This window comes from Dreissena polymorpha, chromosome 2, assembly GCF_020536995.1.
Source record: "Dreissena polymorpha isolate Duluth1 chromosome 2, UMN_Dpol_1.0, whole genome shotgun sequence".
NCBI classification, from domain to species: Eukaryota; Metazoa; Mollusca; class Bivalvia; order Myida; family Dreissenidae; genus Dreissena; species Dreissena polymorpha.
The window spans coordinates 24139958-24164377 of record NC_068356.1 but is presented as its reverse complement, the minus strand read 5'-3'; the positions used below and the strand labels follow the sequence as shown (position 1 = coordinate 24164377).

At 35.7% G+C, this 24420-nt stretch overlaps 1 protein-coding gene across 4 annotated transcripts in view; it reads left to right on the top strand.

The window, feature by feature from the left end:
* Positions 1–17845, top strand: part of LOC127866257 (brain-specific angiogenesis inhibitor 1-associated protein 2-like) — a 42375-nt gene extending 24530 nt beyond the window's left edge. For 2 of the 4 annotated variants that reach the window (XM_052406684.1, XM_052406686.1), the window contains 7 exons: positions 394–579; positions 4413–4560; positions 5050–5227; positions 6757–6831; positions 7910–8063; positions 10381–11003; positions 11257–17845. In XM_052406684.1, the coding sequence (XP_052262644.1) occupies positions 394–579; positions 4413–4560; positions 5050–5227; positions 6757–6831; positions 7910–8063; positions 10381–11003; positions 11257–11335 (1443 nt within the window). In that variant the 3' untranslated portion in view covers positions 11336–17845. Of the gene's footprint in view, positions 1–393; positions 580–4412; positions 4561–5049; positions 5228–6756; positions 6832–7909; positions 8064–9043; positions 9188–10380; positions 11004–11256 lie in introns of all 4 variants that reach the window. The other 2 variants (XM_052406687.1, XM_052406688.1) reach the window with 2 other exon arrangements.
* Positions 17846–24420: the final 6575 nt, after the last annotated feature.

Sequence of the window (24420 nt, the reverse complement as noted above, 5' to 3'; positions counted from 1 at the left end):
ATCCATAAAAGCAGAAAGTGTCATCCCTGGTTAGCCTATATGGACTGCACAGACTAATCTTGAATGACACTTTATGCAAATCCAATTAAGTAAGTTTTCTTAAAAAAAGCTCAAATGGAAACAATTCATAGATCCTAATACTGGTATATGAACTGCTTTCTGCAAAACATACTTGATGTAACACACACTGTTTTACTCTACAAGATGGGTATACAAAGTAAGTGCATAAAAAAATGCTGCGATTGTCAATTTTACATATAATAAATATAAGTATAATGAATTTCCAGATATGCTAGTTTCTTTCCACTGTTCATTCATTTATTAGTAAAGTAATTTTTAGGAGAAAATATAAAAATTTAATATAAGTAAAAGATTAAAAATGTTCATTCACAGGCATTGTTAGAGGAGCGCCGGTGCCACTGTTTTGTACTCCAGCGTCTGTGTTCGGTGGCCCATCTGGACTACGGGGTCCACAGGCAGGGCGTGGACGTGTACGTATCACTGCGCGACTGGGAAGATGTCTGCTCAAACCCTCATCAGCTCCCGCCATCTGCGGATCGTGTTATTGCAGATTTTATGGTACGTTAGTTGAAACCCATTTATGTAAGCCAGATTGGATTGAATAGCTGAAGGCTTATAAATAAAACTTACTTTGTTCTTCCGAAGATTGGAAGAAACAGTGCTTGTTGTCTCAACAAAGATCTTTAGATTGCTTCCTTACTGGGATTTCCTTGTCACATTGGATGCTGTCCTATAATTTGGAGAGTTGAATGAGTTCGTTCACTGATAACAAGTTACCTATTGTGATTACTTCCCCTGAACATTCAATCAACCAAATTTCCTTATATTGTGTTGAAAACTGATTGTAAAAAGGCTTTATTTTGAGTCTTCTGAATTTGTAGTTGACAATACTAAGTTACATTTAGGTCTGCTATTAATGTCATTCTGTAATTCATTAGTAGTCAAACGTTAAGTGTACTATACATAATAAGTAAGTACTTACTTCTTTACAGGAGTTTCAACCCAGAGTGCATGCCATAGTGTTCTATGGGTACCTCACTCCTGTGTATTAAAATATATATGGAGTAGATTTATATTGATTAAGATGACAGCTGATGAATGTCTGGTTTATAAATAATTAAGTAAGAGAAGAAAGATTTAATTATTAATAATTAAGATATGCCCATTGTCTATATGTGTAGCCAGCCATAGATTTTTTAGCTCTGCTGCTCGGAGAAAACCCGAGGTATTGTCATAGCCAGCTCGTCGTCCGGCGTCTGCCATCCGCGTCGTGCTAAAACCTTAACATTGTCTCTTAAATCAAAGTGCTTCAACCTACAACTTTGAAACTTCATATGTAGCTGCACCTTGATGAGTTCTACATGCCACACCCATTTTTGGGTCAGTAGGTCAAAAGTCAAGGTTGCTGCGACCTCTAAAAAATAAATAAAAAAATCTGGCTTGTTTGAATATAAAGGGAAATAATTTGAGTTGTATCTAAGTAAATACTAATTTTGAGTTATTTCCCTTTTGTTGTAGATTTTTACATATTTAGCTCACATGAACACAACATGATCAGGATGAGCTGAAGGATGACCTTTTGTAGCCCATAGTGTGCTATATGTCCTCAACATTAATTTGCCCAATTTTCATGAAACTTGGTCAGAAAATTTGTCCCAATGATATCAAAATACTAGGTCACTTTGTAGACTTAAAGAAAAATCTTCTTTAAAACTCTAAAAGTAAAAAAAATGGCGTAATCTTCATGAAATTGTCTCAGAAAATTTGTTCTATTGATTGAATTGCTGAGATCGACAATGGTTTCTATCCTTTGATGAAAAATGGCCACCAGGAAATGCTGCAGTTTTCGTAAATGGTTATATTGAAACCTTCTACATTAGAAGTCACATTTATTACCCAATAAAAATGAAGTTTGCAAAAAACATATGGAAGTCACATTTATTACTCAATAATCATGAAATTTGCTAACAACATTTGTTCTAATGATATTTCAGCCAAGTTTTAAAAGGTTCCATTGAAGAACATATCCATCTAGGCATGGGGCAGTTATCAATATATAGCTTTTGTGAAAAAATGTAAACACTCATGACGTCACATATTTTGTGGGATTTTCATGAAACTTGTTCGTAATATCTGTTTTCGTGATATGTTAGAAGTAGTAAATGTTTCCAGTCGTTTGAAAAAATTGCTGCCAGGGGACGTGCCAGTTTGCATTTAATGACTATAGTTAAACCTCATAAACATCAGGAGCCACATTTTTGCCCAATCATGATTAAACTTGCTGAGCATATTCTTATGAAAATAGGCAGATTAAAGAATGGTTTAGTTTGATAAAAAAAGGAGCTGTGTGGGTTGGAGGCGCAGTTTTTTCTTACATTGATCTACACTTGGGGACTTTTCTAAGGCATCACTTTTCAAACTTGAATATCTCAGTTATGAGTATTAATAAAAGATATTGATTTAAAATTTTACATACGATCATTTTACTACATTCTATGCAAGCTCACAATAAAAGCATTCATCTGTGATGATTGGATGCTTTAGCACATGGGGTAGGTGTGGTTCCATATTTTTGCATGAGGAAATGATGAAACGTGATATAATTCTAGTTTTATTTCAATTTAGTTATGTTAGGTGGGTTCTTACACAAGGAAAACATAAAATTAATTTACAAAACAATATAGCTTGTATGAATATTCAGCAGCGCAGTCGCGCACTTTGCATTTTGCAGGCTACCTTCCCACTTGCTTAAGCGTCCGATCGTCACGGATGAATGATTTTATGGTTAGCTTGCACATAATGTAGTCAAATGATCACGTGCGCAATTTTAAATAAAAATATTTACTTATAACCAAGATATGTAAGTTTTAAAAGTGTTGCGTTAGAAAAGTCACCAAGTGTAGTAAAACGCGATATACATGTTATTCCAATTTAATTTCAATTTCTAGGTGAGTTTTTACACAAGAAAAACATAACATTAATTTAAAAAAAACAATATGGCTCGTATGAATATTCAGGAGCGCAACGGCTCAATCGGCATTTTGCAAGCAGGTCAGTTATTAAGACGTGTAAGTTTATGTGTTTTACTTTTCACATTGGTATTATTTTACGTTGTACGAATTTGAGAATTTGACTTTTAAAGTGATGTTTTTAATTTGTTAAGTTTGATATTTTGTTGTTTTTCAATTTCAATGAAATTTTCAGGAATTATCAGATATGTGTTGAATTATTATTGGTCCAAATTTCAACACAATCTGTTCAAAAATAAGGAAGCTATATTGGTATGATTAAGTGATGCGCTAGAAAAGTCTCCAAGTGTAGTGAGAAAATATACAAGTGCAGGACAGTTAAGTTTATTTTGGTCTCTTCTTAGTATTTGAATGATAATTGTTTTTGGTATCTGCATTCCAAAACATGAAGCACTGTATTTATTTCATCATGAAACGTGATAACTTTTCTTGATTGCATTATCAGCACACTAGATGTAGTTTATTGTGTAACAGGAAGACAGAAATCTGAGAATAGAGAAACAATATTATATGGTTGCTTAGATGCAACAAAATAAATAAAAAATCAGACAGTTACCAGGTATAGAAGCTAAAATTAGTTGTTTTTAAGAATACCAATGTGTTGTTACTATATGAAGATAAATATATTAATTATTTATCATATGTTAATGTTTTGTAAAATACTTGGTTGGTTTTGCATAATGCGCTATAAAAGATATATTCATGTTGAAATTAATTTTATGATTTTGTAGATAACTCATTAAGTTACTTGTCAATTAAAAAAAGTATTTATTTATAGTATCAATTTTACCGAGAAAAATGTTAAAAGGAATGAATTGATGGGAATAATTTATTCACTGAAATTGTCACACAACTTTCAAGGAAGAACAAGTTAAAAGAAAGTTTTATCTAAATGATGACCTGCTTTACTGACTTATGTTGCATATGAACATCTTATAAAAATAAAACATTAAACTAACTTTTAAATGTTTTATATTTAATTTCCAAAATACTGCACTCACTATATATGCTACTGTCAGACTGAAATTAATATTACATGCATGACATCCAAAAATAGAGAAAAGTATATTTCCATAAGTTAAATCAGCCTTAAACCTGCAGTGAAGAAAAAGAATAGATGATATTAGACACAGTAAAATTAATCCAAAATTTCTATATATTTAGAATTCTAAATTGACGTTTGTCATCATAAAGACTTTTTCAAAATGTACATAGATTTTTTTAATCAGACTAACATTAAAACACTTGGAGAACTGTATCTTTTCAAGAGTATTATATATTCATATTCTTAAGTAAATGGTTTGGCTGGGTGGATGCTCTATAATTGTTACTTTCTACTCATGAGATTCCCTACTATTACAGGATGACTATCAGCCAATGAATGGTGGTACAGAATACCATGGCAACGGACATGGGTATCTTCACAGAGACACTCAGTCCTTACATAATGGTCTGAGACGATCCAAAAGCTCCCAGGAATTGAGCTGGAATAGAGGTCGTCTTGATGGCAGTAAGTTAAATTTAAACATGTAACTGTTATTAACATCATACAGAAAATATCAGTGAGTACTTGTGAAAATGTTGATTGTCTCTCTTTTGGTAACAGAGCAATTATAAATTACTTTATTTTAAGCTTAAAACATTTTAATCCTTAAGTGGGAATGTTAGTGTTAGCAATTGTGTACAGAGAAGTCCCTTAGATTTCTCACTTCAGCTCTCTTCAACATTATTAAGTGCTGGTCTTTCCTAGAAATAAGACTCCGAAGGCTTTCTATGCAATACAACTAAAATAATTATGGCAAAACAGGGTTTAATGCATATCCGTAAAGTATCATCCCAGACACAGGCCAATCAGGGACAACACTTTCCATCTTGTTGATATTATTTGTTTTAAAGTCTTTTTTTAGCTAAAATCCAGTTAAGGCAGAAAAGGTCGTGCAAATGCATTAAGCACTGTTTTGTCAAATTTAAAATTAACTGCATTCCAATTGATCCGCAGCCCAGACATTGCCCCACTCTATGTCCCCACCCCCTGCCCCACAGGGGCGTGTACAGGCAACATACAACTTCACCGCAACACAGGAGAACCAGATGAGCTTCACAGACGGTGACATCATTGTGTTGATGGGGGAGAAGTCAGAGGGCTGGCAGTACGGACACAACATGAACACACACAGGTGAGTACAGACACACCATGAACACACACAGGTGAGTACAAACTCAACATACACACACAGGTGAGTACAAACACAACATACACACACGGGTGAGTACAAACACAACATACGCACACAGTTGAGTATGAACACAACATGAACACATACATGTGAGTACATACACAATATGAACACACACAGGTGAGTACAAACACAACATGAACACACACAGGTGAGAACAAACACAACATGGACACACACAGGTGAGTACATACACAACATGAACACACACATGTGAGTACATACACAACATGAACACACACAGGTGAGTACATACACAACATGAACACACACAGGTGAGTACATACACAACATGAACACACACAGGTGAGTACAAACAAAACATGAACACACACAAGTGTGTACAAACACAACATACACACACAGGTGAGTATGAACACAACATGAACACACACATGTGAGTACAAACACAACATGACCACACACAGGTGAGAACAAACACAACATGAACACACACAGGTGAGTAAATACACAACATGAACACACACAGATGAGTATGGACACAACATGAATACACACAGGTGAGTATGGACACACAGGTGAGTATGGACACAACATGAATCACACACATAGGTGAGTATGGACACAGCATGAATACACACACAGGTGAGTACAGACCTAACATGAACACACACAGTTGAGTATGGACAAAAAAAGGAACACACGCATGTGAGTATGGACACAACATAAACACACACAGGTGAGTACATACCTAACATGAACACACCCAGTTGAGTATGGACAAAACTTGAACACACACACACACAGGTGAGTACGGACACAACATGAACACACACAGTTGAGTACAGACACAACATGAACACACACAGGTGAGAACGGACACAACATGAACACACACAGGTGAGTATGGATACAACATAAACACACACAAGGGAGTAAGGACACAACATGAACACACACAGGTGAGTAAGGACACAACATGAACACACACAGGTGAGTACAGACACAACATGAACTCACACAGGTGAGTACTGACACAACATGAACGCACACAGTTGAGTACGGACACAACATGAACACACACAAGGGAGTAAGGACACAACATGAACACACACAAGGGAGTAAGGACATATAAACACACACACAAGGGAGTAAGGACACAACATGAACACACACAGGCGAGTACGGACACAACATGAACACACACAGTTGAGTACGGACACAACATGAACACACACAAGGGAGTAAGGACACAACATAACACACACAAGGGAGTAAGGACATATGAACACACACAAGTGAATTGGGAGAACTGGTTGGGGATATGTGGGGCATCTGCCTATATACATTTATAAGCAGTTACGAACACTGAAAATGTTACTAATAGTAAATAACTGTGTGTGTATTGTATCTATCAATACATACATTTAAGATTATGTGCCTAAATTAATCACAATAAATGTAAGTTTCTGTGTCTGTATGACTCATGATTTCTGATGTCCCTACAGAATGGGTTGGTTCCCGCTGTCATTCACCAAGCCGTTGACCAGTGGTAGATCATCTCCAGACTTCAAAGCATTGAGGTGATTTTACTGCTTTATATTGTTGTATTTTGACCTCATTTAGTGCTCTTGTGGAGCTATTGTGATAGATGACCATTGGGAATCAGTCTTATGTCATATGTCTGTAACAATTTGCTCAAACAACATCTCCTACCAAACCACGTGGAAAATTTTCAAACTTCACAGCAATGCTTTTGTTGTGAATTTCTTTCAAAATTGTTCCGATTGTTCTGGTCATCTGAGCTGAAAATAAATTTTAAAGTTTGAAACTTTACAAACTTTGTTCAAATCATTCACATGGGTTCAAAAAAGGCCATGTCTATATTGTCAAATGTTCTATATAGACTTTATTAAGATATATACTTATATAGTTTAATAACAAAATGCTAAGAAAATAAAACAAATAGGGAAAAAGGTGTCGTGTTTTACATGCAACAGCCTACAGTGCATGTGGTTCTCTCTTTTTTTTTTAGATCATGCCCCTTGGATCAAAATTTGCCCTGCCTTGGGGTGTTGCAGACGAAATGGTTTAAAATGCATTGATATTTGGTAGGTCATACCAAATATCGTTTAAATACAAACCATTTTGTCAGCAACATAATGTGAAATTTAATTGTGGTCCTCTACAAAGAATGTTCAAATTATATACCTGGATTTAAAACTGGCCACGCCCCACACAGGAAACCAATATAGGGTCATCCCCTCTTGTAGTTTTGTAAGTTATCATTTTATGAACATCATGGAAACAAGCTTTTACTATCTTTTTGACAAGAATCTTATGAATACCATTTTAATTTGAATTCAATTGATTTAATAAATGGCTGAAGTATGCATTTATTTGTTATGCTGTTATTTGGTCATCAGGCTTAAAAGTAAATGTGTGTGAATTGTCAAAGTGTAATCACAGAAATAGTATGTACTTAACTGAAGAATTGTGTGTCTGTAACTGGGTACCAAGATGTTATGATTTCTTTAAGTTTAGAATTGTATTTTGATGTTCACCAAACATTTTAAAAGATATCTACTTTAATATCATGCGCATATCAATAAATATCACTAATGCATGTGCCCAAGATAAAGGTATTTTTGCTTATTTCAGCCCCTCCAACAGAACACAGAGTGTTGGTGACATGTTGGATGTGCACCCCCCACCCCCACCCGACCATCTGCAGTATGACCCAGGTCTCCCTGGCAACATGCGCAGACCAAACTCACTATATGATTGTCCACCACAGACAAACTCATCCCCTCAGGTATATTCAACTTTAAAAATAAAAAATGTGTATTGTGCAAAAATAATGAATCCATTCCAATGCTCTCATTTTGCTTTGTACATGCTTTCTTGTGGTGTAGTCACTGTAGTGATTGGATTTTGAATTTTATTTTATTCCCTCAATTCAGATTTATTTTACCATGTACTACATAATCGATTCCTAAACATCAGATTTCCATAAAATGTTAACATCAGCAGTAAATAATATATATTAAGAAGTCCAATAATTAGATGGAACCCCTGTTACTCCATACATAATTTAAAAAAGCATTTTTTACCTAATGTCTTGAAATAATTTTTTAACTGAAATGGTAAATAAAGCATGATTTGTCATTGTCTGCTCGGGTACTACTTACATGTACCCTGGTTACTACTTACATGTACCCCGGGTACATGTAAGTATACTTACATGTATCCCGGGTACGGTAAATATACTGAAACCTACCCAACCGATATTAGACTGTACCCAAGTTTTATTCACGTCCAAAATTTGATGTCGTAAAACGGGTTACCGATTACTGTAATTATGAAACAAACTTCTATTTGAAAAATAACTGCGTAAACATGATTTTTTAGTATGACTTTCGATAATATAGAGGCCATTTAATACAAAATTGTAAATAAATATAAAAAAAGCCAACAACGACTGATTAAGCGTTAAAATTCCTGGGTATGTTTGAGTATATTTACCATACCCGGGTACATGTAAGTAAACTTAAGTGTAGCCGGGGTACATGTAAGTACATGTAAGTATTACCCGAGCCGACACTAACCAATCTAGCATAAATATCAGAAAGATTCAGTTTGATAAATAGAAGTATAAAACATGTTAATTATTCAGCAACAATGCAAACAATTATTTTATAATTGTTGTGTATTTGTTTCATTAATATTTAATAAAAAAAATTTGTGTTTCTTTATTTATGTTATGCCTTTTACAACATGGGTGTATGGTTTCAGGCAGTTGGCTACCCAGGGCCCCCATGCTCTATTTATAGCCCAGTCCCCGCCTATAGTCACTACCAACCTGCTTACTCCTTGCCACAGGCAGACTGTGTTACAGTCTGCCAGCAAATACCAACCCATATACAAAACACGCAGCAGGTACCAGTCTTCAGGATGACTCCCAGCATGCAACAGTCTACACGTCTGACTCCGGGCATGCAACAGTCAACATGTCTGACTCCCAGCATGCAACAGTCAATATGTCTGACTCAGCATGCAAGGGTCAACTTTTTCAACACCCAACATTTAACAGTCTACATGTCTAACTCCCAGCATGCAACACTTACATGGCTGTCTGCTCCGTCTCCATTTGTTTTGTGCCATCATTTTTTGTTCCGCTTTTCTTTTGCTGTTTACGCTTTATTTTGCTTGTTGTTTGTTTTTTACAGAGTTTATTTAATGTACGTGTACATTAATGTAATGTATTCATTTCAGAGATTGCACAAATAAAACCTAATCAGAATTTTAGGTCTTCCATTTCAGATAAAAAAACTTACTACAAACATGAAACTTTCAGGAAAGATTTCAGATTACCAGTAGCTCACCATCGACCAATAATACAACAGTATCGGTATCACAGACACAACATAGTTAAAATAAGTGTAAAAGCAAGTTTAATTAGCTGTTGACTAAAAAATTAAAATATAATAATGATAACAATTGAATTATTTGTTTGTAAATTATTTTAACTCTTTAACCGCTAGATTTCCTCACATACATTTCTATGCATTATTTACCTGTAAAGTTATACATTTATAGTGATTAAAATGTTTTGAACAGATTTATCCTGCATTGTGCAAGACTGGAAAACCCCATGAATACCTTTGTACAATCTGATCCATTTTATCCATCAATGGTAGTTTCATTTCTAAATAATTAAAGTTGATATGGTATATGATTTTGAAAATATTTTTGATGGCTCAGCTTTGTTTGTACCAGGAGATAAGTGGGCCAAGTTTTCTAAAAGCTAGCTTATTGTAGAATATGTCAACAGCTTTTAAATCAAATGATCAATGTGCTGAAATGCATGATACTGTGTTGTATTTGTGTAAACTGTTATTAATTAAATAGAAATACATATTTTAGTACAATTTATCAATAGAGCATGTATTATCCGTTATGAAACATTCAAACTAGCATAAAATATTGTCAGAATCTTTACATAATAATAATGGGAAATACTTAATATGTTCTTTTAATCTAGTTATTGAAACAATTAACCCATTCAGAGATTGTATTAACACGTTAGTACATACATATACTAACAGCCATTTTGCTTTCTTTTATTCTAGCTGCATGGCATGTATTCAGAGAGAAATGTGTCACTGCAGCGTTCAGGATCATTCTTCTCGATGGGCGGGAGAGCTGTGCAGGACTCCGCTCCAAGTGCTCCCTCCTTTAATCAGGGAGCCAACAACACCTTCTCCAGTGACCCCCAAACCCCTCCTAATTACAGCCTGCCGTCAGCCAGTGCAGGGGCTCCATATGAGAGCAAAGCCCAACATCTACACCCACGATCCTACACTCTCCCTGCCAAAACCTCAAGTGTTCCATGTATGATGCCCCCAGTAACCTCTGCCCCCTCTCCTGCACCCCCTATCAGTGCTCCACCACCCCCTCCCCCTCCACCTCCCCCAGTCCATTCTCAGCCCGTTTCCTCTCACCAATCGCAATCCTCACCTCAACACATACCCTCTCCTCTGCATCGGCCTGCAACCACCTCCAGCATGCCCCCTCCTCCTCCTGCTCCCTCTATTGGTTCCCATGGTCACCCTAATGTCTCCTCAATGTCACTTTTTACACAGCGTCAGCCCAGTACAAGGGTGAATGCCGTCAATACACCAGTTCGACAGCTGAGTAATAATCCGCCACCACCACCTCTTCAAGACCATGCCACGATAGAGGAGAATGTGAAGTATGAGCAATCAGCTTTGCATGCAAACAATAACAACAATGATATTTTCATCAACCGTATTTCATGACTTTGGCTAACAATTAGAATTTTCACACTTGTTCATTGCAATTCACTACTAGTTTTCCACAGGATATTCCATAAGTAGTATTTTTAAAGGCCTTATATTTAAATGTGGAAACTATACTAAAAAATTAAACGTTTAAATTGATGACACTTTTGTACCCTTTTAAATGAAGAGTATCTTCTGTTCCAGTCACCAAAACAACCCTATGTTTGCCAGCGTGTCACTTCGAAAGGCTCAAACCAATGACAGATCTGCACCAAAATTCTAACTACATCCATCATGTTTTGTGAACTACTTATACATATGTAATCCATGAGAGAGAGACTTTTATAATGATCTATGCCATTGTTTGTTTATTGATTTACTGATGACTTGACAATATGGAAAAGCTTACAAATTTGAAAACGTGTTGTTGAATATTGTTTATATATATCAAAAAGAAAAGTGTTACTTTTGTTGGTATCCTGTGCATGATTGTTTTAGATGCTCCTCTAAACTAATAAAGTCTCTGCTGTACATAAGTCGGTCATTCTGTGTCATATGAGTCGCATCATGCAAAAAAGGATCTTATGTCATATGATGCATCATTCTGCAAGCTACCCTGTATAAATTTAACTTTCAGTAATGCAGTATAGATTTTCAATTAGATCAGTGTTTAAACATGTTACTGTTTGGTACTAAAATGTGCTTACTAAATTATATATATTAATGAGCAAATATAATTTCAAAAGGAAAAACATTGTCCTAATAAATACTTAAATTACCGGTAATGTGTCAAAGGAATTTTGATGTAAATTAATTATAAATGTATACAATTTAAGACTATTTGCTATTAAAATGTATTTTTATAGTGTCTAAATATTTTCCGTGTATAATAAAGGGAATTCCAGTTCAGTCATTATTACTGATTTTAAGCTATAAGGTGTATTTTTTTGTTATTTTTCACTGCGTTAACATTAAGCAAGTTAGACTATGATAATCATGAGGTCATGTATATATGTAAAATTGTATTATACAAGTACTGTTCTCATGTTTTATCAATTAATGTAATATGTGTGTTGCTTTAATACAAGGTATGTAAAAGTACCTGATTATTTTATCATGAAAGGAGCAACTAGTGAATGTTCTTTAGCTCACAGATTCACCTGAGCACAATGTGCTCATGGTGAACTTTTGTGATCGCCTTTTGTCTGTTGTGCGTTGTGCGGCGTCAACATTTGCCTTGTTAATACTCTAGAGGTCACATTTATTGTCCGATCTTCATGAAATTTGGTCAGAAGATTTGTCTCAATGATATCTTGGACATGTTTGAAAATAGTTGCAGTTGTTTGAAAAACATGGCTGCCAGGAGGCGGGGCATTTTTTCTAATATGGCTATATATGGCTGGAGTGAAACCTTGTTAAGACTCTAGTGGCCACATTTATTGTTGGATCTTTATGAAAATTAGACAGAAGATTCGTCCCATCATATCTTGGACGAGTTCGAAAATAATTCCGGTTGGTTGACAAACATGGCCGCCAGGGGTGGGGCATTTTTTCTAATATGGCTGTAGTAAAACCTTTTTAACACTCTAGAGGCCACATTTTTTGTCCGATCATCATGAAACTTGGTCAGAAGATTTGTCCCAATCATATCTTGAACGAGTATGAAAATAGTTCCAGTCTGTTGAAAAACATGGCCACCAGGGGTAGGGGCATTTTTCCTTATATGGCTACATATTGCTATTATAAGTAAAACCTTGCTTACACTATAGAGTCCCCATTTATTGTCCGATCTCCATGAAACTTGGTCAGAAGATTTGTCCCAATGATATCCTGGACAACTTCTAAAATGGTTCTTGTTGGTTAATAAACATTGCTGCCATTGGGCGGGGAATTTTTCCTTATGGCTATTGTAAAAACTTGTTTACACTCTTAAAGTCACATGTATTGTCCAATCTTCATGAGTCAGAACATTAGTTCTAATAATTTCTTGAACCAGTTCGAAAATGGTTTTAGTTGCTTGAAAAAAATGGCCGCAATTGGACAGGGAATTTTTATTGGCCATATATTACTATATTAAAACCTCGTTAACAATCTATAGGCCACATTTATTTTCTGATCTTAATGAAACTTGGTAAGAAGATTGTTCCCGATGATATCTTGGATGAGTTCAAAAACGGTTCTGGTTGGTTGAAAAACATTACTGCAAGGGGGCAGGGCATTTTCCCTAATATATAGCTATAGTACAAACTTGTTAACACTCCAATAATCACATTTATTTTCCAATCTTCATAACACTTGGTCAGAACATTTGTTTAAATGATGTCTTGGATCAGTTCGAAAAAAGCTACGGTCTGTGGACAAACCTGGCTGCCAGGGGTCGGGGAATTTATCGTAATATGGCTGTAGTAAAACATTGTTAGCACTCTTAAAGTTACATTTATAGTTCACTCTTCATGAAACTTGGTCAGAACATTGGTTCAAGTGATATCTTGGGGCTGCACTGAGCAGGTCAGTACCTTTGCATCTCAGGTGAGCCACTTTGGGCCTTTCAGGCCATCTTGTTTAAGCAAAGTGTTGTACTGTACTCAATATAACACAAATGTGTTATTATAATATACATATGATACTTGAAATGTATATTACTCTGGAAATAATTGATATGTTGTTAAAATGTAGTTATGGTAAAACACATCAATAGTGTGCACTATGTCTGAAAAACATGTCTGTTAAAATAACATACAGGACAATAATTTAAGTTTTCCCTTAGATATATAACTAAAATTGATTGTAATATAAAAATATTATATACATGTAAAGATCATTATTTTCCTGCTATATTCCACAGATGTTCTTTTATAATCAAAATTGTGTTAGTTATTACAAAATACACAATTGTATATTTTTTGTGACTTTCTGTTGTTGAAAAATCTGTGCAAGAATGACGCTTTAGATAATGACCACTGATTTTCAGTAATTTTCAACATTGTGCAAATATAAATTGTATTATATATGTTTTGTAATGATAACCCAGCAAAGGAAAGTATAGCCACATTTAGTAAAGCAATTCTATCTTTTGGGATTTTTATCCGAAATGTGTAGTATTTAATGAAATTTTTTGAACATTATATAGGCGGTTTAAGTTTTGAATAATTTATTATGATAGTTATTATGCCTTTTTTATGCAAAAAACTAAATACATATTTAAACTTCACACAGGCAGTAAGCTGTCTAATCTGTGTAATGTGAACACAAATGTTCTATAAACTGTGACACTTCCACTTTAAAATATAACTTTTTACTTCACCTTATGATTAAGTTGCGTGCTGTGCTCGGCTGTCATTATTTATTTTTGCCTTTGTTATACATGCTTAATAACGCGACTCTTTATGCATTTGTATTATGTTTGTTAGCTCACCTTAGCATAATGTTCTCATGGTGAGCTTTTGTGATCCCTTTTTGTCTGTTGTGTGGCGTCAACATTTGCCTTGTTAACACTCTAGAGGCTACATTTATTGTCCTATCTTCATGAAATTTTATCAGTAGATTTATGCCAAATATATCTTGGAACAGTTTTTTTTAATGATATCTTGGATGAGTTCCAAAATCTGTTCCAGTTGCTTAAAAAACATGGCCGCCAGGGGGCAGGGCATTTTTCTTTATATGGCTATACATAGGCTTAGTAAAACCTTGTTAACACTCTAAAAGTCAAATGGTTCCAGTTGGTTAAAAGACATGGCTGCCAGGGGTCTGGGCTTTTTTCTTATATAGCTTAAAAAAACAACTTATTAACACTCATTTAGTCCAATCATCATGAAACTTGGTCAGAAAATTTGTTCTAATTATATATTGGATGTGTTAGAAAATGGTTCTGCACTGTTAAAAAACATGACCACCAGGGGGCGGGGCATTTTCTTATATGAATATAGTAAAACCTTGTTAACACTCCAGAGGCCACATTTATTGTCATAAAACTTTTGGCTATTGTTATACCCCCATTACCATTGGTAATGAGGGCTATATAGGAATCACTTTGTTGGTCTGTTTGTCGGTCGGTCTGTCCCGAAATCTTGTCTGGGCAATAACTATGTTGTTCATTGTGAGACTTTAATATCATTTGGCTCATTTGTTCACCATCATTGGACGGTGTGTCGCGCGAAAGAATTACGTCAATATCTCAAAGGTCAAGGTCACACTTTGTGTTCAAAGGTCAAAAATGAGCTTGTCCGGGCCATAACTTTGTCATTTGTTGTGAGATTTTAAAATCATTTGGCACAATTGTTCACCATCATTGGACGGTGTGTCGAGTGAAAGAATTACGTTGATATCTACAAGTTCAAGGTCACACTGTGAGTTCAAAGGTCAAAATGGCCATACATGAGCTTGTCCGGGCAATAACTATGTTGTTCATTGTGAGATTTAAAATCATTTGGCACATTTATTCACCATCATTGGACGGTGTGTCGCGCAAAAGAATTACGTCGATATCTTCTAGGTCAAGGTCACACTTTAAGTTCAAAGGTCAAAAATGGCCATAAATGAGCTTGTCTGGGCCATAAATATGTTGTTCATTGTGAGATTTTCAAATAATATGGCACATTTGTTCATCATCATTGGACGGTGTGTCGCTCAAAAGAATTACGTCAATATCTCCAAGGTCAAGGTGACAATTTGAGTTTAAAGGTAAAAAATGGCCATAAATAAGCTTGTCTGGCCCATAATTATGTCGTTCATTGTGAGATTTTGAAATCATTTGTTTACCATCATTGGACGGTGGGTCGCACGAAAGAATTATGTTGATATCTCCAAGGTCAAGGTCACACTTTGAGTTCAAAGGTCAAAAATGGCCATAAATGATAATGGCATAATAATTCTTAAAAATGGCCATATATTCGATTCTCTTGTTTTGTGAAGACAGCATGCAAAATAGTCTGTGTCAATGAGGCATGTGGGGGTATACGTCACGTCTGTGACAAAGCTCTAGTTAAAACTTGTTAACACTCTTAAAAGTCTTCATTAAACTTGGCCAGAACTTTTGTTTTAAATATATCTTGGATGAGATTTAAAGTGATTCCTGTCTGATGAAAAATATGGCCGCCAGGGGGCGGGGAACTTATCCTTTTATGGCCATAGTAAAACCTCATAAGCACTCTATAAGTTACATTTATTGTTCACTCTTCATGAAACTTGGTCAGAACATTCGTTCTAATGATATATCGGGCTGCACAGAAGAGGTCAGTTCCTTTGTATTTTAGGTGAGTGACTTTGGGCCTTTCAGTCCCTCGTGTTTTAGTTTATTTCAAGTTGTGTAGGATTATATGGTATATGGATATATAAAAATAAACCAAGCGATATCTACAAATATTCATGCATAAGATGTGTTATTATCCCCATGTTTTTCAGAGAAAAAGTGGGGATATTGTATTGATGTGCGTCTGTCCGTCCTGGCCACCTGCTCCTCCTACACTATTAGCACTAGAACCTTGAAACTTACATACATGTTAGCTATGAGCATATGTGCGACGGTGACAGTGACGGAATTTTGATCTGACCACTGGGTCAAAATGTATGGGGGTTTGGGCGGGGCCGGGTCAGAGATTTTCACTCATTTTTTTATGTTATTTTACATTAACTTCTTCATTTCTGCACCGATTTACTTTAAATTGATACTGAGCCTCTCTTATGACACTAAGGTCAATCTCAACTATGCATGGCCCCATTACCAACCCTGGGGCGCCCTGGCCAAATAGTCCACGCCCACCCAAAATTGCCTTTTACTATAATTTCTTCATTTCTACACCGATTCACTTCAAATTGATACTGAACCTCTCTTATGACAATATGGTCAATCTCAGCTATGCATGGCCCCATTACCAACCCTAGGGCAACCCGCCCACATAGGCCATGACAACCCAAAATTGCCTTATACTATAATTTCTTCATTTCTACACCGATTCACTTCAAATTAATACTGAACCTCTCTTATGACAATACGGTCAATCTCAGCTATGCATGGCCCCATTACCAACCCTGGGGCGCCCCGCCCACATAGGCCACGCCCACTCAAAATTGCCTTTTACTATAATTTCTTCATTTCTACACCGATTCACTTTAAATTTATACTGAACCTCTCTTATGACAATACAGTTAATCTCAACTATGCATGGTCCCATTACCAACCCTGGGGCGCCCCGCCCACATAGGCCACTCCCACCCAAAATTGCCTTTTACTATAATTTCTTTATTTCTTCACCGATTCACTTCAAATTGATACTGAACCTCTTTTATGACAATACAGTCAATCTCAACTATGTATGGCGCCATTACCAACCCTGGGGCGCCCCATCCACATAGGCCACGCCCACCGAAAATTGCCTTTTACTATAATTTCTTTGTATCTACACCGATTTACGTCAAATTGATACTGAACATCTCTTATGACAATAAGGTCAATCTCAACTATGGCCCCTTTACCAACCCTGGGACGCCCCGCCCATAATAGGCCACACCAACCCAAAATTGTCTTTTACTATAATTTCTTTATTTCTACACCGATTCACTTCTAATTGATACTGAACTTCTCTTATGACAATACGGTCAATCTCAACTATGCATGGACCCATTACTAACCATGGGGCGCCCCTGGGTCAAACATGCGGCGTGGGGATACGCGTCGGTCTCTGCCGCACCATTTCTAGTTGTTACAGTGTTTTATTTTGTTAAATGTTGTTAAAAAATCGTTAACTTAGATTGTTATATATGTACTTTCATACGAATAAACTAATATATATATGTTCTTTAAAGGTTGTCGTCTAAAGCCGGTCATACCAGCCATGCATATTTGGAAGACTGTTTGGGGCAGCGGCGAACTCACTCCTTCCGATAAACATTGTATTTATCACTTGATTGTTTAACCTCACCATAAGGCCACACACATGTTGATCATATGTTTGAAGAATTTGGCGCCCAAAAAATGGGGATCGAGCGAGTGAAGTAAAGAAACACATTTTTGTTTTATTTTCGATATTATCAAAGTTAAGTGAAAAGGCCAGAAAAATACAAATTTGTCTCCATTATTTGAAAAAGCTTAATTTCCCGTGTGTGTGTTTAGGTCCTTCCACGCCTGACATTATAATGTGAGGAGCCAGAGTGGGTTTCAGCCACCCCACCTAATTATCTTTATTTAACTCATGAAGGTTAAGAAGAATTTTGAATCGTAGACATAATTTCTTTTTTTTTACAGAAAGATGTTTAATTTAAACTAGTCTTGTAATGTGGGCGGGGAGGGGGGGGGGGGGCGGGAGTACCCGGATAAAACCTCACCTCTTTAGTATGGTGACCACCAACCAAAGTCACATGGTTCCGTGAACGGGGATTGAACCCGGGACAAATAACGTGTACTAACCATCGCGCTTACCGTACAGCTGAAAATGTCAAATGCATCCAAAGCTTTATATATCGCCAATAACGAGTTCTTATTACAATTCCCTGGCCCAGTGATAGCCATTGGATTGTATTTGTGATTGCTACTTGTGCCAATGCTTCGTTCCTGCATTTCACCCTTGGGTGACAAATTAAGGACACGTTATATATATATATATATATATATATATATATATATATATATATATATATATATATATATATATATATATATATATATATATATATATATCGGTAGTATTTGTACCAGTTCTGCCAGTTTGGCACTTTCAATAACTGAAGGTATTACATCTACAGTCTTCATCGACCCACCACAGTCAATTTCGTAATTAAGCCCAATCAATAATGGAGTTTTTAAGGATCAGCATTAATTTTACTTGGTCAAATTATGCGCCGCGTGTTTTTAACTGCAAAAGAACACCAATCTAGCATGAATCCACAAAAAGATTCAGTCAACATTTCATAAGCAGTAGCAGTGGTCAAAATAAATTGCAGGGATATTTTTAACGGCTTTCTTAGCCCATCTAGAACAAAATAACATTTTTGTTTGAGTCACCGCCAACGTAACAGTATTTGTCGTGGAAACACAGGCTTACACAAAATGAAAAGGAATTTACAAAAGCAATCTTTAAAAAAGTATGGCAAAGTTTTAAGAACACCATATAGGCGTGATAGTTTGTGTCATTACCCCTATCGACATTATATATTGCATAGGTTCTTACCGAGTTGTTTCTGTTATCAGGACGATCATAGACCATTATATGGTGTTCTATCTAGTTTGGATTAAACTAGACTTTTTAGAAATAGACACTTCTTTCGAATGAACTACGTAGGGATATAAACAATGATTTATGTAATGTAATCTCCATAACGCATTTGACGTAGGAACCTGGGAATTTACTGAGACTGTTACTGAGAACTCCTCGTAGAACAGAGTCATTGTGATTTTCCAGCGGAGTCATTCTGTGCTTCACTACTCCACGCCAGCATTCGGAATTCTAGAGCGTTTGTCGTTGGGTAAGGATACACTAGACCGGTTTGACGAGTTTGAGGGCTTTTAGACGATGCTGCGAAGCAGCTCGCCTAAGTTATCATACCATAAACAAATTCTTCACAACGGCGACCTATGTAAAAGACCGAGCCAGTCCGATTTTTCTTATCGGCATACCTCGCTGATTATCATTGACAAAGGAAAAGGAAGCTCAGCTATAAATATTACAGCATATTTTGGGGAAAAGATTTAATAATAGTTTGAAAACTTTAATTTTAAATCAGTTATATGCAATCCATTATTTGTTTATAGATCAAGGGAACAACTTGACATTTTCTGTATTGTATTTGACATGTGTCGTGATTCTGTCAATAAATTGCGAATGCAAACGTGTATAATTAACGTTTAACGCGATCATGAGTGTAAAGAGAACGACTTATTTCAAATCTGCCATATGTAAACGTTAAAGCGAGTATGGTATATACACAGCATAATAGCCGTTTGACATCTGTGAAACTCGCTCTTATGCGTGTTTTCTCATTTTGCATATTTAATAAACTTTTCAAACGGAAATTACAAAGCCACATCAGTGCACATACTATGTTTGATAATTCATTCGTTTGTTGGATATTGTTTGCTGTTTTAACCACATATTAGGTCGTATCGCGGAGATTTAGTTAACCTTACCATGTGTTCATGGGCGAACTCACGTGTTCAAGTGCTCTTACGACTATGTGATCATACCTACTTTCGGGAATCATGATGAAATTATTGCCGTACTAAACAAAAAAATCTGCCTAATCTTATTGAATTAGAGAAAAAACAATAACCAAAAGAAAACAATTATGTGAAATCACGTCCGTACACATAACATCATTAACTTAGGAAAGGAAACAACGAAATTTAAAGTTTGATTTGATATACATGTGAAATTAAAGAGCATGGTGTAATTACAGAGCCAGGGGCGTAGCTAGCATTCTTTGAGCTGTAGGCCCGGATATAATACATAAAAACGGGAGGTACGGGGGTTCTCCCCCGGAAAATTGTTAAATCCTATAACGCTTTGGTGAGATTTACAGCATATCTAGATAAGTAATAAGATAAGACTTTGACCCGTTTTTCTTTGATATTTTACTGTTTTATCTCAATGTCAGATAACTAAATTTTACTGTATTATCTTTATACCAGAGAACTTAATTTTAAAACAATATGGAACAAAGAAACATTTAAAAGTGTAACACTCCACTTATTCACTAGTCAAACCATGGGAATTCTTCTTTCTGTCTGCATGTCTATAACAGCACGTTATTGTTCGGCATCAAGGGACCGAACCGACCCGTATTCAGTCAATGGATCAGGGCCAGGGCATCAACATGGCTTCTTCCTGCTCTGCCAATCTATTGTAATTTGTATGTAAGCTGCAAAAATAATGTGTGTGTGTATATATATTAGATTTCGATTTGGATGTAGTGATTTATGGCCATGATGGCATTGGTTTTTCGCGGAAAGTGAAAATTCCGCGAAAAATGAAAATCCCGATATTTACTATATAAGTATGTGTATTTCAGCGGGGGTTACGAAGGCTTTCCATAGTTTTTCTAACAATAAAACGTTTACCTGTATATTGATGAGAAGAATCGTTCACTCGAAACACTTGTCTTAAGCACACACACACACACACAGCTAATCGTTACCCTCAGTAGGAGTATGTACTCGAGGAACCGTTGAGTTTTTACGAAAACCATTGTCGTCTTAAGAGCTTGTTTTAGATGATTCAACTTAACACTCATAATATATCATTGTAACACAATTGTTAACTCTTCATAACAATCCCATCAATATCTTATGCAAAGTGTTTGTAGTTGATCTTTCCGTTTATATTCATAAATGTAAACATATGCTTTCCATATATATAAATGTCATGTGTCGTGACAATCCGCTAAAGTTTCGAGTTAAATCGAAAATACGTTGACATAACATCGCACAAATACTTACTCTACTACTTATTATTGATTACATTTAAAAATGATAATGGTGATGGTGGTGGTAATGATGATGACGATGGAGATGATGATGACGACAACGACGATGACAACTATGATGATGATGATGATGATTTGTTCATATCTATGCAGCCTACCGTGAGCGATTATGTGAAAATATCACCTTGTGTATATATTTCAATTCAGTTATAGCTTGTTATACATACATATATATTGAATAAATACTACAACGAAAATAGTATAAAAAAAACAATGTAAACAAGAAATATCTTTAAAAAAGATATACGGCGTAAATAGTTTAATAATGAGATCAAGTATAGCGAATGTCTTTTTCTGTGCAGTTCTTAGCTGCATCACACGCAGTACGGGATGTTACGGGGAGTTTTCGCGGCTTATTTTACATTATAACATATTGCTGGTCATAAACCTATAGATACAAGGTGAATAAGGTGAAAAGCTGGCTTATTCAGCTTACGCCGAAAAAAAGATAGCAAAAGACAAAAAGAGAATGTGGGAAAAAAGATTTTTTTTCGGCGTAAGCTGAATTTAGCCAGCTTTTCACCTCTCCTGACCTTTGTAAGTGTCCAATAAAATTCAAATAAAATTTCCCGCGGCTAGGTACGAATGAATACACTTCATTTATTCCATTGGCTGATTTGAGTATTCCACCAGAACATTGGAAACATATCCGCGTCTTTGTAACACTGTTTTACTGCATGAAACAATTTTATTTCTAATGAAAAGGCTTAATAGATAGAACAGTTTTACACTCAATTCTCGACATAAATACAGTTTGTGCGTACACCTTTTATTTTCAGAGAATTACCAGCGCAACGCGTTTATATTTAAAGGCTATGTTCTCATATTTAGTACTTACTTCCATATTCTTGTCAACATGTTAACATGTAAAAGTATAAAGAGCAGTGGAAGCGAGGCCTCACTTTAATACATTGCATTTCAACCCGGGTCAATTCGCGGCCAGTGTATGAATGTCAGAGTTTATATACAGGTCATCTCCGGAGTTCGCGGCCAGTAAAATAATAGTTATATAATAAATACGCTATCCGTGAACTAGGTGACCTGGAATTTTCTTTAGACCAGAAATATGTAGATTCTTAATGTGTTTTCAACAAAACAATGATAAATATTATTTTTGATTAATTTAACAATAATTATTCCACCATATTGACCAATGTATTAAGCATGAGCGCGATGATTATCGATACTGTTAATAATCGAATCAAACCACTAAAACAGGTTTGTTCGAAGAACGCGCCTATAAATACGGATACTTCTCGTGTGGCCGGTTGACTCGTATGTTTTAATTTCACTTCCATTCTTCTTTTGGTTTTCTGTTTTGTATCTATAGGTTTATGACCAGCAATATGTAAAAATGTAAAATAAGCCGCGAAAACTCCGCGTAACATCCCGTACTGCGTGTGATGCAGCTAAGAACTGCACAGAAAAAAGACATTCGCTATCCTTGATCTCATTCATTGAACTATCAACGCCGTATATCTTTTTTAAAGATATTTCTTGTTACGATTTACGAGAACTATAAACATTATTGTCTCGAAAATACAATATATATATATATATATGTGTGTGTGTGTTATGTTTGAGCTGAGAGCACAGATTAGAACATATAGCACAAAATAAAATTGTATAATCTCAGGTCACTTTGTTTGCATCAGCAGATCAAAACTTCATTATCTATTATCTTGTTTGTGCTCAATGCTAAATTCTGTGCTCATTGCTCGAACTGCACATAGTTTTGTTGACTTTTATATTTAATATTGGCAGGGATCATATATTCCCGCAATATCAATCGGTCTGAAAATTTATATCCGAAATAATGACAAATATCGTTAAAATATATACCATTGATTTTGCCATTCATGAAGGTGGTATAATAAAATGTACAAGTTAAATTCCCTTTTAAAGGCATTTTTTAACGGAACATACGAGTTTTCTCATTTTTATCATTTGCTATTTCATTGTTGTTTCGTGTGCTGTTTTAGCTGACTTTTTCATCGTTGTCAATATTATTATCACGAGTGCGAAGCACGAGTGATTTGATACCATGCATCTAAACTTCCAGTCGTGGGTTATTCAACAACAAACAATAACAATCAGAAATCGGTTGGGAATCTTTAGAATCTAGGCGAAATAAACACAAACTCATTATGTTTTACAAAATGAAAAATTCGCATGTTCCTGATTACCTTGCTAACCTTGTCCCGCTTACAGTAGGTCAGTCTGTACCGTACTCTTTAAGAAATAGAAGTGACATTCAAAACGTGGACTTCCTAACATTATTCTATAAGAACACATTTCTACCCTCAACCCATCGCCAGTTTCAATTCCTTGCCAAGTCATATTCAAAATGCACCATCTATTGCCGCATTTAAAAATATGTTGAATACTAACACTCAACCTTCCAGTAGTCCACAACTTTTTGACCATGGGCCGCGAAATCTTCAAATTTTACATACACGTCTTCGCACCAATTGTAGTTCTCTTGCTGCCCATCTTTTTAGAAAAAAACATTAATGACTCGCCTAAATGCAATTCTTGTGACGAAATTGAAGACTGCAACCACTTTTTCTTTTATTGTGCTAAGTTCAGTGTAGAACGAGCTCAGCTTATAAATAGTGTATCGCAGATATGTTCTCCATCACTGTATGTTTTCTGTTTGGCAATCCTTCGCTTTCTGTCGATGAAAATTGTATCTTATTGACCATGTTCAGCGCTTCATAAAATCAACCAAGAGATTCTAGCCGCCATCCATTTTCTTCTCTCTGCCACTCTTCTTCTCCATAAATTTCTACATGACCGTTTACAACCTCGAAATCAATACTATTTTTCTGTTTATGTTCCCCCCCCCCTCATTTCTATTTCTTTTCCCCTGTAAAATTGCTTGTGTTTCTTTCC